Source organism: Engraulis encrasicolus, chromosome 15 (genome assembly GCF_034702125.1).
Source record: "Engraulis encrasicolus isolate BLACKSEA-1 chromosome 15, IST_EnEncr_1.0, whole genome shotgun sequence".
Classification (NCBI taxonomy): Eukaryota; Metazoa; Chordata; class Actinopteri; order Clupeiformes; family Engraulidae; genus Engraulis; species Engraulis encrasicolus.
Window position 1 is genome coordinate 35,949,242 of NC_085871.1, and position 12,500 is coordinate 35,961,741.

The window sequence follows — 12,500 nt, forward strand, 5'->3', positions numbered from 1 at the left end:
GGCCCGATGTCATCATCTCAGACCCGATTGCTGTACTCCCAACACCCCTCGCAAAACCACGCACGCACGCACGCACGCACGCCCGACCGCCCGCCCGCCCGCACGCACGCACTCACACACACACACACACACACACACACACACACACATTCACCTCTGCTTCCATCTAAAGGGTTACACAGAATGACTCTGACTGTCAGGAAGACAATTTGATGCACACAAAGACGTGCTGCATAGGTATGCTTTCTTGCTTAGCTTAGCTGTTGTCTGCATTTGCTAGTCTGTTATCACCAAGGACAGATTTTAACTTGAATATGTGAGTAGCAGTCAAAAAGAGAAAAACACGCACATCCGTCTCAAAAAGATTGGGTGCAGGACCAGCAAAAACGCCATGAAAAACTGAAAGAAAAGTCCGAGACACCAAGCTCCTGTTGCTCTTTTTTAATGCAACGTTTCGGGCAGCATGCCCTTCAACAGACAGTTAAAGAAGCAGCTCATTAAAAATGCCAGGCATGTGTTTCCCCAATCACGCACACAACCACACCAGAGATTCTTTAAGTATATCTCTCTGACCACACCTTCTGAGACCTATGACTATGGTAGCTGCAGATGCATTTTCGCATAGCAAGGCGGAACCCATTCATCTTGTAAGAGTCAGTTAGTTAGTTTAGTTTGGGCTGGCATGATGACAAGATACTACAGTTGTGGGATATTTTTTATCCAAGGCTCCTCTTGACAAGCGAGCTAACAGCATGCTATCAAGTAATTGTCACGTTAGAGTAAACATCAGTCACTCTAACTCTAGTATTCACGCTGAGGAGGATATAATGAATCTCTCTCTCTCTCTCTCTCTCTCTCTCTCTCTCTCTCTCTCTCTCTCTCTCTCTCTCCTGTATATACAGTACATGCATACAGACACATACTATAGTGTATGTATACATCACACATGCACACATACTTAGGTATGCTGATCCTGAAACATTAAAGAAAGCCTGAAGCATGCGTGCGTGCGTGTGTGTGCGTGCATGCTTGCTCGCGTGTGCCTGTTTGCAAGTGTGCCTGCGTATAACTGTGTCTGAGTCATCTTCCTGTGGCAGTGCTCTTGTATTAAATCAGCGGTGGAATGTGCAGACAAGCTGAGGGATGGGATGGGATAGTGATGGCGGTGCAGTAGTACAAAAGCAGGGGCGTCTGATTAAAGTCCTCCTAGACCTGCTTAGTGGAGGAGCAGCAGTAGAGAAAGAGGATGATTGTTGGCTCTTCAATCTTCACGTTCCCCTTTCTTCACTCACAGGAAGATTATTTCCTCATCCATTCGTTTCTTTTACGTTAGACTGCTTAGCTTCACAATGTGCTTACATACATACACACGCGCGCGCACACACATGCACGCACGCACGCACACACACACACACACGCACACACACACGTACACGCACACACACATACGGAGGTTCTGTCATTCTTCTATTGTGCTCTCTCTCTCTCTCTCCTCTCTCTCTCTCTATCTCTTCTCTTCTCATTCACTCTCTCTTCATCTCTTTCCCTTTCCTCTCTTTTTCAGTCTCTCTTTTGTGCCGCTCTTTTGTTCTTCCCCTCTCTTCTTTCTCTCTTCCTCTGTCTCTTGTCTCACGTTGTCTCTTTCTCTCCTTCACCTCTCTCTCTCTCTCCCTCTCCCTCTCTCTCTCTCTCTCTCTCTCTCTCTCTCTCTCTGTTCTTCCCCTCTTTGCCTCTTTGCTTTGGTGGAAAGGGGCTTTGGTGGCGGGGTATTACAATGTCATAGCTGTCACCAGTTATAAACTCCTGTCATTCGTGCAGGCACCTGCTGTGCTCTCAGTACATTTTTTGGGCTAATTGCCATGGAAGGGCGTGCTAGAGCCAGTAAGGGGTTTATGCGGATTTCCAGAGTGTGAAAGTAAGTTACGAGACACAACTGTCCTTGGTAGCATAATAGTAAATCCACTAAAAGCAGTTCTGCTACGATTCATTGGAAAAAATATGATTCAGAGATCCACACAGTACAAGAGGCTTTTGAGAGGCCCTGCCTGTCTGGGTTTATTTTCCTCTGTGGGAATCCAAAATGGCTACTAAGAACCTTAATACGGTAGAGCAACAGACACTGAAGCCCTTGGTGGAATTCTCACAAGGTTTTGAGATTTTGAGATGAAAAAAAATCAGGAAAAAAATCAGAGAAAAACAATGCCTGGGTTATGTCTGGAGATAAGCGATATCCTCCCCAATGTGTTTTAGTATTTTACACCTTGACACCCAAGACCAGGCAGAATTCCCCTCTGAATTCAATGGTATTAGATGTAGCCAGGTCTTCACTAGAGCCTGATGTTCTGGTGGTTCTTATCCCTTTTTTGGCCTTTATTATTACAGGACAGTGTAGAGTAGACAGGAAATGATTGGGAGAGAGAGACGAGGCAGGACTGGGAAATGACCCCGGCCAGACTCGAACTGGAGTCCCCGTGGGCAATGTAAGCCCAAATGTGGGGGACTTAGCGCGCTATGCCACAGCGCCCCCATGGTTCTTATCCCTGTCTATACTGTAGTAGGCTTCACCTCCATCGCCAGGTGGAAGGTTAATCAAGGAACATTCTGTTTGCTTAATAAGGCCTATCTGTCGACAGACATAAAACCACGGTAAGCCTCATCAGAGTACACAGCACATGGTGCTTGGTGAATGGGTAACTCTAGCCAAAAACCACCCACCCTCCCTCACTCCCTCACTCCCTCCCCAGTGGATGTGATGGGGTTTGGGAAAGGTCTGCACGGTGGGCCTGTGATGCGGTCTAATGTAACAGATTAGTCCAGCTGGCTTTAGGATTAGGGCCCCTCCATCTCCGTCTCCGTCTCCGTCTCTCTCTCTCTCTCTCTCTCTCTCTCTCTCTCTCTCTCTCTCTCTCTCTCTCTCTCTCTCTCTCTCTCTCTCTCTCTCTCTCTCTCTCTCTCTCCCTCCATCCCTCCGCTGTGCCTCACTCCTCCACCTGGGGCCTGGCCACCACCATTACTGCTGTGCAGTTGAATGGCCCTCATTAAGACCCTGGGCACACAGCGCCGGCCTTGTTCCAAGTCCCCGTGGAGAGGTTCTGCCCCCCTCCCGTTCCATGTAATAGTCCACCTATTGTCTCTGTGAAATGTGGCCCAGGGACCGAACAGCACAGTTATACAACCCACCCCTAAAACTCAGGGGCTTCCAGTTCCATAGAAAGGAGAGTTGATGAGAGGGGTGCAGAGAAATTTGATGAAGTTTTTGAATCATGTGTTGTTGAATCATGAATCTTGTATTTTGTTGTTTTGTTTCTTTCATTCTTTTGTTCCTTTTGCTTCCGTCCTCTCTTCTCTGTACCTTGTCTTTATCTTCTCTAATCTCTCCTGTTTGCCTTTGTTCTTTGTTGTTTTTTCATCTGCTTATTTGTTAAGCACTTTGAATTACCAACGATGCGTGAGATTTCGCTAAACAAATAGACTTGTCTTGATTTGCTTTCCTTTGAAATCTGATTAATTATCATATCATCCTCCTCCCCAGTCTCTGCCTTGACTGTGGTTTGAGTTTGTTGAGTCTGAAAGAGGATTTATTTATTAAACATTATTTTTTTGGGTGTGTTTTCTTTTGTTCTTCTCTATCCCCCCATCCCACTTCCTTTCCTCCACTATAAAGACTTTATCAGTGAGACTGGATAATATACTGTATAGATATAGATTTTATATATCTGACATTAGCACTATGTTTCATATGAGTATTGATGGGGTTTGGGTAGATGTTTGACCCCAAGGCCCACACTTCCATGGGCCATAGCTGTATCAAACAAGTTTGAAAGACTGTTGCTCTAAAATTACACTTCCAAGCTTTAGGGTGACCGAAAATGAAGACAAGTAGCTATTTGTTTGTCTGTTGGTTTTTTCAATCCTCATGGTCAATAACTGTGCTATGGAAGGAGTGAAAGGCTGAATGCTTTGTGAGACACAATGCAAAAACTTGTTATGGCTTTGGTATCTTTTTAACATGCTTGTTTGTTCTTTTTCTGCCGTTTCACAGGTGCACCAGGAAGGACAAGTGTGATCGCTCATCGGAACCCCGTCGCTTCGCCTCGGACATCAACCAGTGCGTGCGCCTCAGCGTCCACCCCAGCAACATCTCTGTGTCTCAGTACAGCGTCACGGTAAGTTGTTGTCCTGGCTACAACAGTAGAACACTTGAGGAGTCACAGAACCTTGAGCACACTGCCGCTTAACGTTTTAACCATTCATTGGTTGCAAACACCTGACGTGATCATTTAGATGTTTACAACATCTTTTTCAATGTCCTCATACACTGTAGTAATATGCCATAGCGTAGGGTTTCTCAACAGGGCCTCGAAATCCTTAGGGGGGTATTGAGAAGAATGGAGGGGGCGTTGCATAGTTGCCATTGGACGGCATTATTCCATTTTTTTTTCCTAAATACTAAGGGGGGGGTCTTGGCAGGCTTATGATGAGGTTCAGCGGATGTTTATGAAAATGAACACTTCCATAGTGAATGTTATCCTATCCACTAAAGAGAACATGTCTCATTGTGTCACTTTACACACCTACATGAAGGGAGCACTTTTTCCTCTATGTTCAGTGTCATACTGACTGTCACCCTTTCCACCCAGAGAACAATCCTGCCTGCCTTACACAATGTCGTAGTGTCACCACGGTTAAGTGGAACATCTTAGTGCTTTAGTGGAATACCACGGTTGGTGTCACCCTTCACCCTTCACCCGCCTGTATCGAACATGCCTGTGACTCAGTGCAATATCATTGTGAATGTCATCCTGCCGACATGGAAGTGGTAATGTCACCGAGAACAATGGCAAGTTGACTGTCACATATACATGGATGATGTCACTCCGTCTCTGTCGGATGATCGCAGAGCATGAAGCCGTGGCACAACCACCATCACCTACGTACGTGTACAGGAAAGCAGCGATCTGTGAATGATACTGAGCAGTTTTGCCATCGTTCTCGGATTCAGAATGTACAAAATAAAAGGCCTGCCATGCGTTTGGATCTTTGTCTACACCTGAAAACAGGTGATTTGACTTTTCATCTCATGAGGCTGGCGGAAGAGTCGTGCCCACTAAGAGGAAGATGGATATTTTTTTTTGAAAAAGATTCATGGCAGGATTCTTTACATTTCTCTATCAGGGTGTGTCCACCTCCGCATGTACATTTACATACATTAATTCCCAGTTGGTATTCATCCATATGGTACGGTTGACAGCGGAACCCACACGTGGCGCTAACAGAACCAGGGGTGCCATCAATCATCCCGTGAGCAAATTGTCCTCATGGCTGCTGCAACATGGCTGCTGCCGCGGTTAAAAGCCGAGTGTCTGAACGACGTACGTACGTCGCCGACATCTGATTATGCGACCACTCCAGCTAAAAGAAAGGACAAGCCTTTAAGGGGGGGTTTGCTAAAGATTCAATTGTACTAGGTCGCCGCTTTATGCGAGCGCTCCCCTTTTTTGTTCTGCTCGTTTTCCGCCAGCGAGACGCTAAACAAACAAACAAACCAGCTTCTTAAGTGCTTTTGAGAAGCACGCCCAGAGGCACAGGTATTGATAATGTGTCTCGCTAATGCATTTATACAGCCCCATTCATTCTAAGCTCGGGGCATTAATGCAATCATTGGGCCTCATGGTCCCGCATGGATCTATTGCTGAAGGCTTGACTGATTTCGGAAAGACTTACGTCATTTGCTGGAGTGAACTAATATACTATGTACCCGTTTAACGTGACTCACCCAGTCAGTCAAAACGCACACTGACCACATTTATGGTGGGGGCTTAATTTATTTACTCTTTCAAAACAGCCCGCTTATGTAGAAGAGAAGCAGTACTGAGGTCATTTAGTCCAAAAACCCATTAAATTCCACTAACGTTATCAGTAACAGCAAGACGATTCAAGCAGTATGCTTTTTGTGAGCTAAGTCAGTGTAGCAGCAGAAGCACCGTTGATAAACCTTGCTTTCATCGAAAGGTGCCTTTCATGCAATAGTCATATGGTGTCAAGCAATTGATGTCAATTTTTTTGTATCAAAGCATCAAAGGCAAAACCCACACAGTTGGACATGGCGCACAGCACTGTTTTGAGCAGCAATTTGCGTTTGGCACGCCTGTATGAATCTGGCTCAATTCACACACACACATACACGCACACGCACACACACACACACACGCACACACACACACACACACACACACACACACACACACACACACACACACACACACACACACACACACACACACACACACACACACACACACACACACACACACACATCCCCCTCCCGCCACCCCACCACCGCTTCCGAAGGCCTGCTGTTTGGCCTTCACTGTTGCTTCCAGCCAGCGCTGCTGTTTGCTGCTGGTGCAGCTCACAGCTGTATAATCTGCCAGGCGGTGGGGAGCTATTTGGTCCGTCCCCTCCCCTCGGCAGGACTTTTGTCCCCTCAGCTGTAAAGCCCATCAAAGCAAGGCCGCTTGCACTTGTCCTTATCCCGCATGTAATCCGTAACCCCCCCCCCCCTCTCTCTCTCTCTACCATTCTTCTTCCATCCCTCCCTCCCACAAACCTCCACCCCTCCATCTATCCGTCCCTCCATCCTTCCATCCCCCTCATCCCCCCATCATCTCCACCCCTACCTCCCTCTACCATTCTTCCATTCCATCCCTCCCTCCCTTTCTTCCTCCCACAAACCTCCACCCCTCCATCTATCCGTCCCTCCATCCTTCCATCCCATCCCACCCTCCCTTTCTTCCTCCCTCAAATCTCCACCCCTCCATCTATCCGTCCCTCCATCCTTCCATTCCATCCCTCCCTCCCTTTCTTCTCCATCTATCCGTCCCTCCATCCTTCCATCCCCCTTCATCCCCCCATCATCTCCACCCCCATGGCATTGCAATCAGATTACTGTACCACAGCAGGCCTGACATACAAGGCTTCAGACAAGTCAATTCTGATGTGTGTTGGGAGGGGATGTATAGGGAATGTAATCACGTTTCGTCGTGTGCTGAGATGTACTTTTTTTGTCATCAGAGCTTGTAGTAATTTGGAGTTATTTGATTCTTTTTTTTATTTTTCTTTCTTTTTCTTTCTTTTCTCTCCCATCACTCTCCCTCCTGTCAGGGCTTCATGTTTCCTCTTGTTTGAGCTGTATTATATCTGAGAAAGAAAATATCTAGTCGGGGGGAAGGGTTTGATCTGACATTCATTGTTTCCCTTGAATTCCATTATTCGCCCATGTCGTCACACCACATCTTGTTCTGTATGCATGCAAAACACATACACATTATGTATCACAAAGAGGATTTGGTGGTGCGGTGGATCTGATTGACTACGACACAGCTGCTCCCCTCCAATTGGGCCTAAAGTGTCTTTTCACCAGGCATGTCAATCCTAAAAAATAGAGGCAGAAATATCACATCTTCCTTCAAAGGTGCATGACTTTACTGAGTAGAGTAAAGTAGAGTAGAGTAGAGTAGAGTAGAGTAGAGTAGAGTAGAATACTTTTATTAATCCAGAGCACTGACGTATACTATACTGTACACGTCAGTGATCCCGGAGGAAATTAAGGTGTCTGACAGCTTACATAAATACACAGATACAAAACATACACAAATGCAAATGATTGCACATTGCAGTAAGCATATAGCACACACTTAAGTACAGCAGCACACACTTGAGTTCAGCAAAGTAGCTGTAGAGCAGCTCATTTGTCTGTCTGTGTTCTCATGGCGATCAATTGATTCGGAAGCTGGTTGGATCACATTTTTGTGGCAGGGTTTTTGTTTTCCTGTCTGAACCAGAGATTGACTGGTCTGCCTTTTCGCTGGTTGATAAGCTTCATGGTGGATGGGTAAGCCATATTTCAAAAGCCAAATATGGCCCTACCATTTTGAAATGCTGGCCGCCTGTTTCTTTCACAGAGTTGATAGCCAGAGCAGGCCTTGGCGTTATTTAACCTTTCCCACAGCCCAGTAAAACACCTAAGGCGATGCAAACAGCGGCTCTCACCAAAATTGATCGCCGCATTCGCAGACAGCCAGGGTGCTCTTTGACCTTCTTTTGTTATTAAATATTTGTCTGAAAACAAACAAACAAACAAATAAATAAATAAATCCTGATCCTTTTTTATTTTTCGCAAAAAATGCCTCTGGGCAAGGCTTTCCATTCTCTCACTCCAAGAAAATTAAAAATGTGTGTGCGGTTTTTGTTTTTGTTTTTTTTTCCAGTGCACTTTAGCAGTCATGTCTGCTTTTCATTTTTCATTTTTAATGGTATTATAATGAAAGAAATATATTTTTTGTTTGTTTGTCGACTGCAAAGCTTTTAAGTCAGTACATGCTGAGTGGTAATGGGGCTCTTAGAAGTCTAGCTGGGGGTGGAATGAACCACAGCGCCACCATATTATGCCTGCCTGGGTTTGTAGACCTTGGTAAAACATACAGAAAACAAAACACTGTTTATCAGGTGGGGAAACAAACTATTCGGCTATTTTGTTAAGCTATCATGCTATTGGATGCAGCAGCAGCAGCTCTAGTAATACCAGTAGTTGTTGAATGACAGCTATGTATATGATAATATGGTATACGAATCCTATTGCAATTGCTATTTCTATTGATATTGCTATTGCTATTGCTATTGCTATTATAGTCAAAGAGGCAACACTTGTAAGCAATTGGTTTCCGATTGGATTCTGAAGACATTTCGAATGTTGTCGCTTGATGCTCGGGAACCAGGAGCTATATCTTTGTAATATGTGGTGATTACTAGTGGTAGTAGTAGTAGTAGTAGTAGTAGTAGTGTAGATGCAGTAATAGTAGTGGTAGTGGTAGTAGTAGTAACTGTAACCCCTTGAAAAGTTTTGCTCAATCCCCACAGACATACTTGATGTTTCAATCAGTCAGATTCTCATCAGGATGGCAAACCTCACCAGTGCACAGAGCTCTAGATCAATGCTCTGGCCAGTTAGGACGGAGAAGCACCCTACAATCATCTGTGGCCGTCAGAGACCGGAGGACAAGTCAAGTGTCAGTCGATGAAGAAGTCTGGCTCCTCAAAATTGGCCGCCACTGAAAAGAAAGACGTGAAAAAAAAATGATCCATGAAATTAAATAAGCAACACTGCCCGGTAAATGGAAAACACATGTGTGTCTCTGCGTGTGGAAAATAACGGCGCGTCAAGACCGAGGTCACGACTGAATGCTTAGTTGTTTATTTATCCATCTTGCGTTGTCGCCGGCCTTTCATTTAAATATATATTGATTTCATTTGCGGGGCCTGTGAAAACCCCTTTTTTCCCATTCAAGTACTGATGAGATGACAATATGGTGTGAATCAGTGCTATCAGTCCCCGGAGGCATGGAGATGTCATTCTGTATCTGTGTGTGTGTGTGTGTGCGTGTGTGTGTGTGTGTGCGTGTGTGTGTGCGTGTGCGTGTGTGTGTGTGTGTGTGTGTGTGTGTGCGTGTGTGTGTGTGCGTGTGTGTGGTTGTGTCTGTCTGCTGACACTTGCATGTCTGTTTTTGTTGTGTGTACATGATGTGTTTCATTCCAATTCTGGCCCCGCGGCGCTGTAGAGGACCTGACACATCTACATTTAGATGAACCTCCACCATCTGATCAGCTCTGATCTGCCCTCGGCTCCCTGCTCTCATTTCGCCACGGACAAAAAAAATGAGAGATAGAGAGAGGAGGACGAAAGACATTGAAAAAAAAAACAGATTGACAGGGACAACATCCCCAGCATTTGTTTACGTAGGTTGATTGGCCAGACACACAAGAGGCAAATCTGCCTAACCACAAAACGTCAGACAGTTCCAGTTGACCTTGCTAGTGCCCGCATTGGCAAAGCAAAAACAAAATAAAAATAAATAAAATGAAGTATGCTTAAGAAAATGTGCCAATTGTCTCAGTCGTCACTCACCATTTAAGACAAACATTAGAAGAGAATATGACAGGGAAAAATGGAGGGAAATAGAGAGTGAGGAAATTAGATGAAGTAAGAGAGAGAGGGAAAGAGAGAGAGAGAGAGGGAGAGAGAGAGAGAGAGAGAGAGAGAGAGAGAGCGAGCGCATGCATGAGGGTTATCTCTACACACACATACACAGATGGAGTAGATATGCAGAAAGAAATAGGGAAGGGAGGTAAACAAACACAGCGAGAGAAGACAGAGAGAAAAAGAGGGGATGAAAGAAAAAAGACAAGAGGCAAGAGTGAGGAAGGCGAAGGGGGAAAAAAATGCAATCCCGACTCGAGCGGGTGGAGCGGTCGTCCGTGCATCCTCTGGCGTTAATAGGATAGAGCAGTGGTTCTCAAACTTTTTGTGTAAAGTACCACCCAAGAAAACCACTCCGAGTACCACCGTGACAACCAACATTAGAATATCGCAGCAAAGGCAAGTTTGTTCATACATTTCCTGCTTGCCTAGTATTATTCTGCATTATGTTTTCAGATTCAGTTCAATATTACAAAACGTGACACCAAAGACACCTATTCGACTGCGACAACTTGATCAGCCTTCAAATCAATGCACAAAAAATGAATTCCTCCAAGTACCACCAGAGATGTCTCAAGTACCACCAGTGGTGCGCGTACCACAGTTTGAGCACCACTGGGATACAGGCTTGTGTGTGCTGCTGCTGCTGCTGTTGCTGCTACTGAGGCCCCGACTTCTCATTAAACAGCAATATCTAGAAACAACTCAGCTAAGCCATTACATTCCATGCCATGCCACGCCGCACCATGTTACACACTCTGTGTGTGTGTGTGTGTGTGTGTGTGTGTGTGTGTGTGTGTGTGTGTGTGTGTGTGTGTGTGTGTGTGTGTGTGTGTGTGTGTGTGTGTGTGTATGCTTGTGTGTATGCTTGTGTGTGTGTGGCGTGTGTATGTGTGTATGTGTGCGCCTGCACTTGTGTATACTACATATGTGTAGCATGGTACTGAATGTTTTTTTGTTTTGTCCCACATCGCAAAATGTAATGCGGCTGTGGGTGCATGCATGTGTGTTTGTCACACACACACACACACACACACACGCGCACACACACACACACACACACACACACACACACACACACACACACACACACACACACACACACACACACACACACACACACACACACTCACACACACACACTTACAAGTGCATTACATACATCCACAGAGCCATTTTGTGGCAGCATTAGTGTCAAAGGTCATTGACTGATGGGTGCACAAAAGAGCCTTGATGGGTCCTGCTGTTCCAGCAGCCTTACCACCATCCACTATCCACCCCTCTCTAGCCTTTCATGTTGGTGCGGCCTGCAGATGCGCCCATTCAGACTATAAGGGGCCATTAGCCCACTTATATTAACTAGCCTACCAGAAGATCCAGACCACGTCTACAACATGTCACATGCCTACAAAACACGAGACCCCAGCAGCAATATCACTTAGGGTGGGATTCGAACCTGCAACCCTCTGGTTTTACGTAAGCGCATCTCCTTAACCATTACCTGCTTCTACACAACACACAGCACCACAACAGTAGTAGCTGCTGCAGTGTTACTGCATTGAAATAGCCCTGACTCTAACTAACCTACATGCATTCTTAATTAGTATGTTTTGTGTGTCTGTTTTCATCTCCTCAGTTGGTCCTGGAAGCCCACAACGTGCCCGAGCTGTCTGCAGGGGTGAACTGCACCTTCGAGGATCTGGCGGAGATGGACGGCCTGGTGGAGGGCAACCGCATCAAGTGCATCTCGCCCACCGAGAAGGACGTCCCTCGCATCGTCGTCGAGCAAGGTAACAAGAGTGGTTCATAGATAGAAGCACACTATTCCTGTCTGAAAGCCAACATTTTTATTGTCTTTTTGGGCCTTTATTTCGTGTAGGATAGTGAAGGTGCGACAGGAAGTGAGTGTGGAGAGAGATGGGGTAGGGTTGGGAAATGACCCCGGCCGGACTCGAACCGGGGTCCCCATGGGCATGCAAGCCCAAGTGTGGGGGGCTTAGCGCGCTGCGCCACAGTGCCCCCCCTGAGCGCCAACATTTTTTCAGTTGATGCATAATAAGCAATCACATTCTAGGTTCTAGGTCAAGGGTATATGAATGGACTTTGTTTGTATAGTGCTTTTCCACTCCTTCGAGGCCTCAAAGCGCTTTACATGTATGCCTCACATTCACCCATTCACATTCACCCATTCATGGGATGGACCATGCAAAGTAGACAAAAACAAATAACAAATAAGCACTACAGAACTAAGCAATACAAAAAATGTGCAAAAAGTTATTTTTGTGTGCCCACTTTTTACCCTCAGTAATTCTATCGAGCCCTCTCCTCTCCTACCTCACTGTAGTCTATCTTCGGCCTCTCCAAATCTTATCATTGATTGAGCACCTCTGGATAGATGCTGTGAAATCGGGGTTCAGTGAAGCACTTTGGGGGTGCTTCACAATTACTTCTCCCTTAGCTTTAA

At 45.7% G+C, this 12,500-nt stretch overlaps 1 protein-coding gene across 1 annotated transcript in view; it reads left to right on the top strand.

Moving 5' to 3' along the window:
* The window catches only part of plxna4 (plexin A4), a 512,494-nt gene that overhangs the window by 354,988 nt on the left and 145,006 nt on the right, over positions 1 to 12,500 (top strand). The window contains exons 6-7 of the mRNA XM_063217729.1: positions 4,043 to 4,166; positions 11,673 to 11,826. Coding sequence (XP_063073799.1) covers positions 4,043 to 4,166; positions 11,673 to 11,826 — 278 coding nt within the window. The remainder of the gene's footprint in view (positions 1 to 4,042; positions 4,167 to 11,672; positions 11,827 to 12,500) is intronic.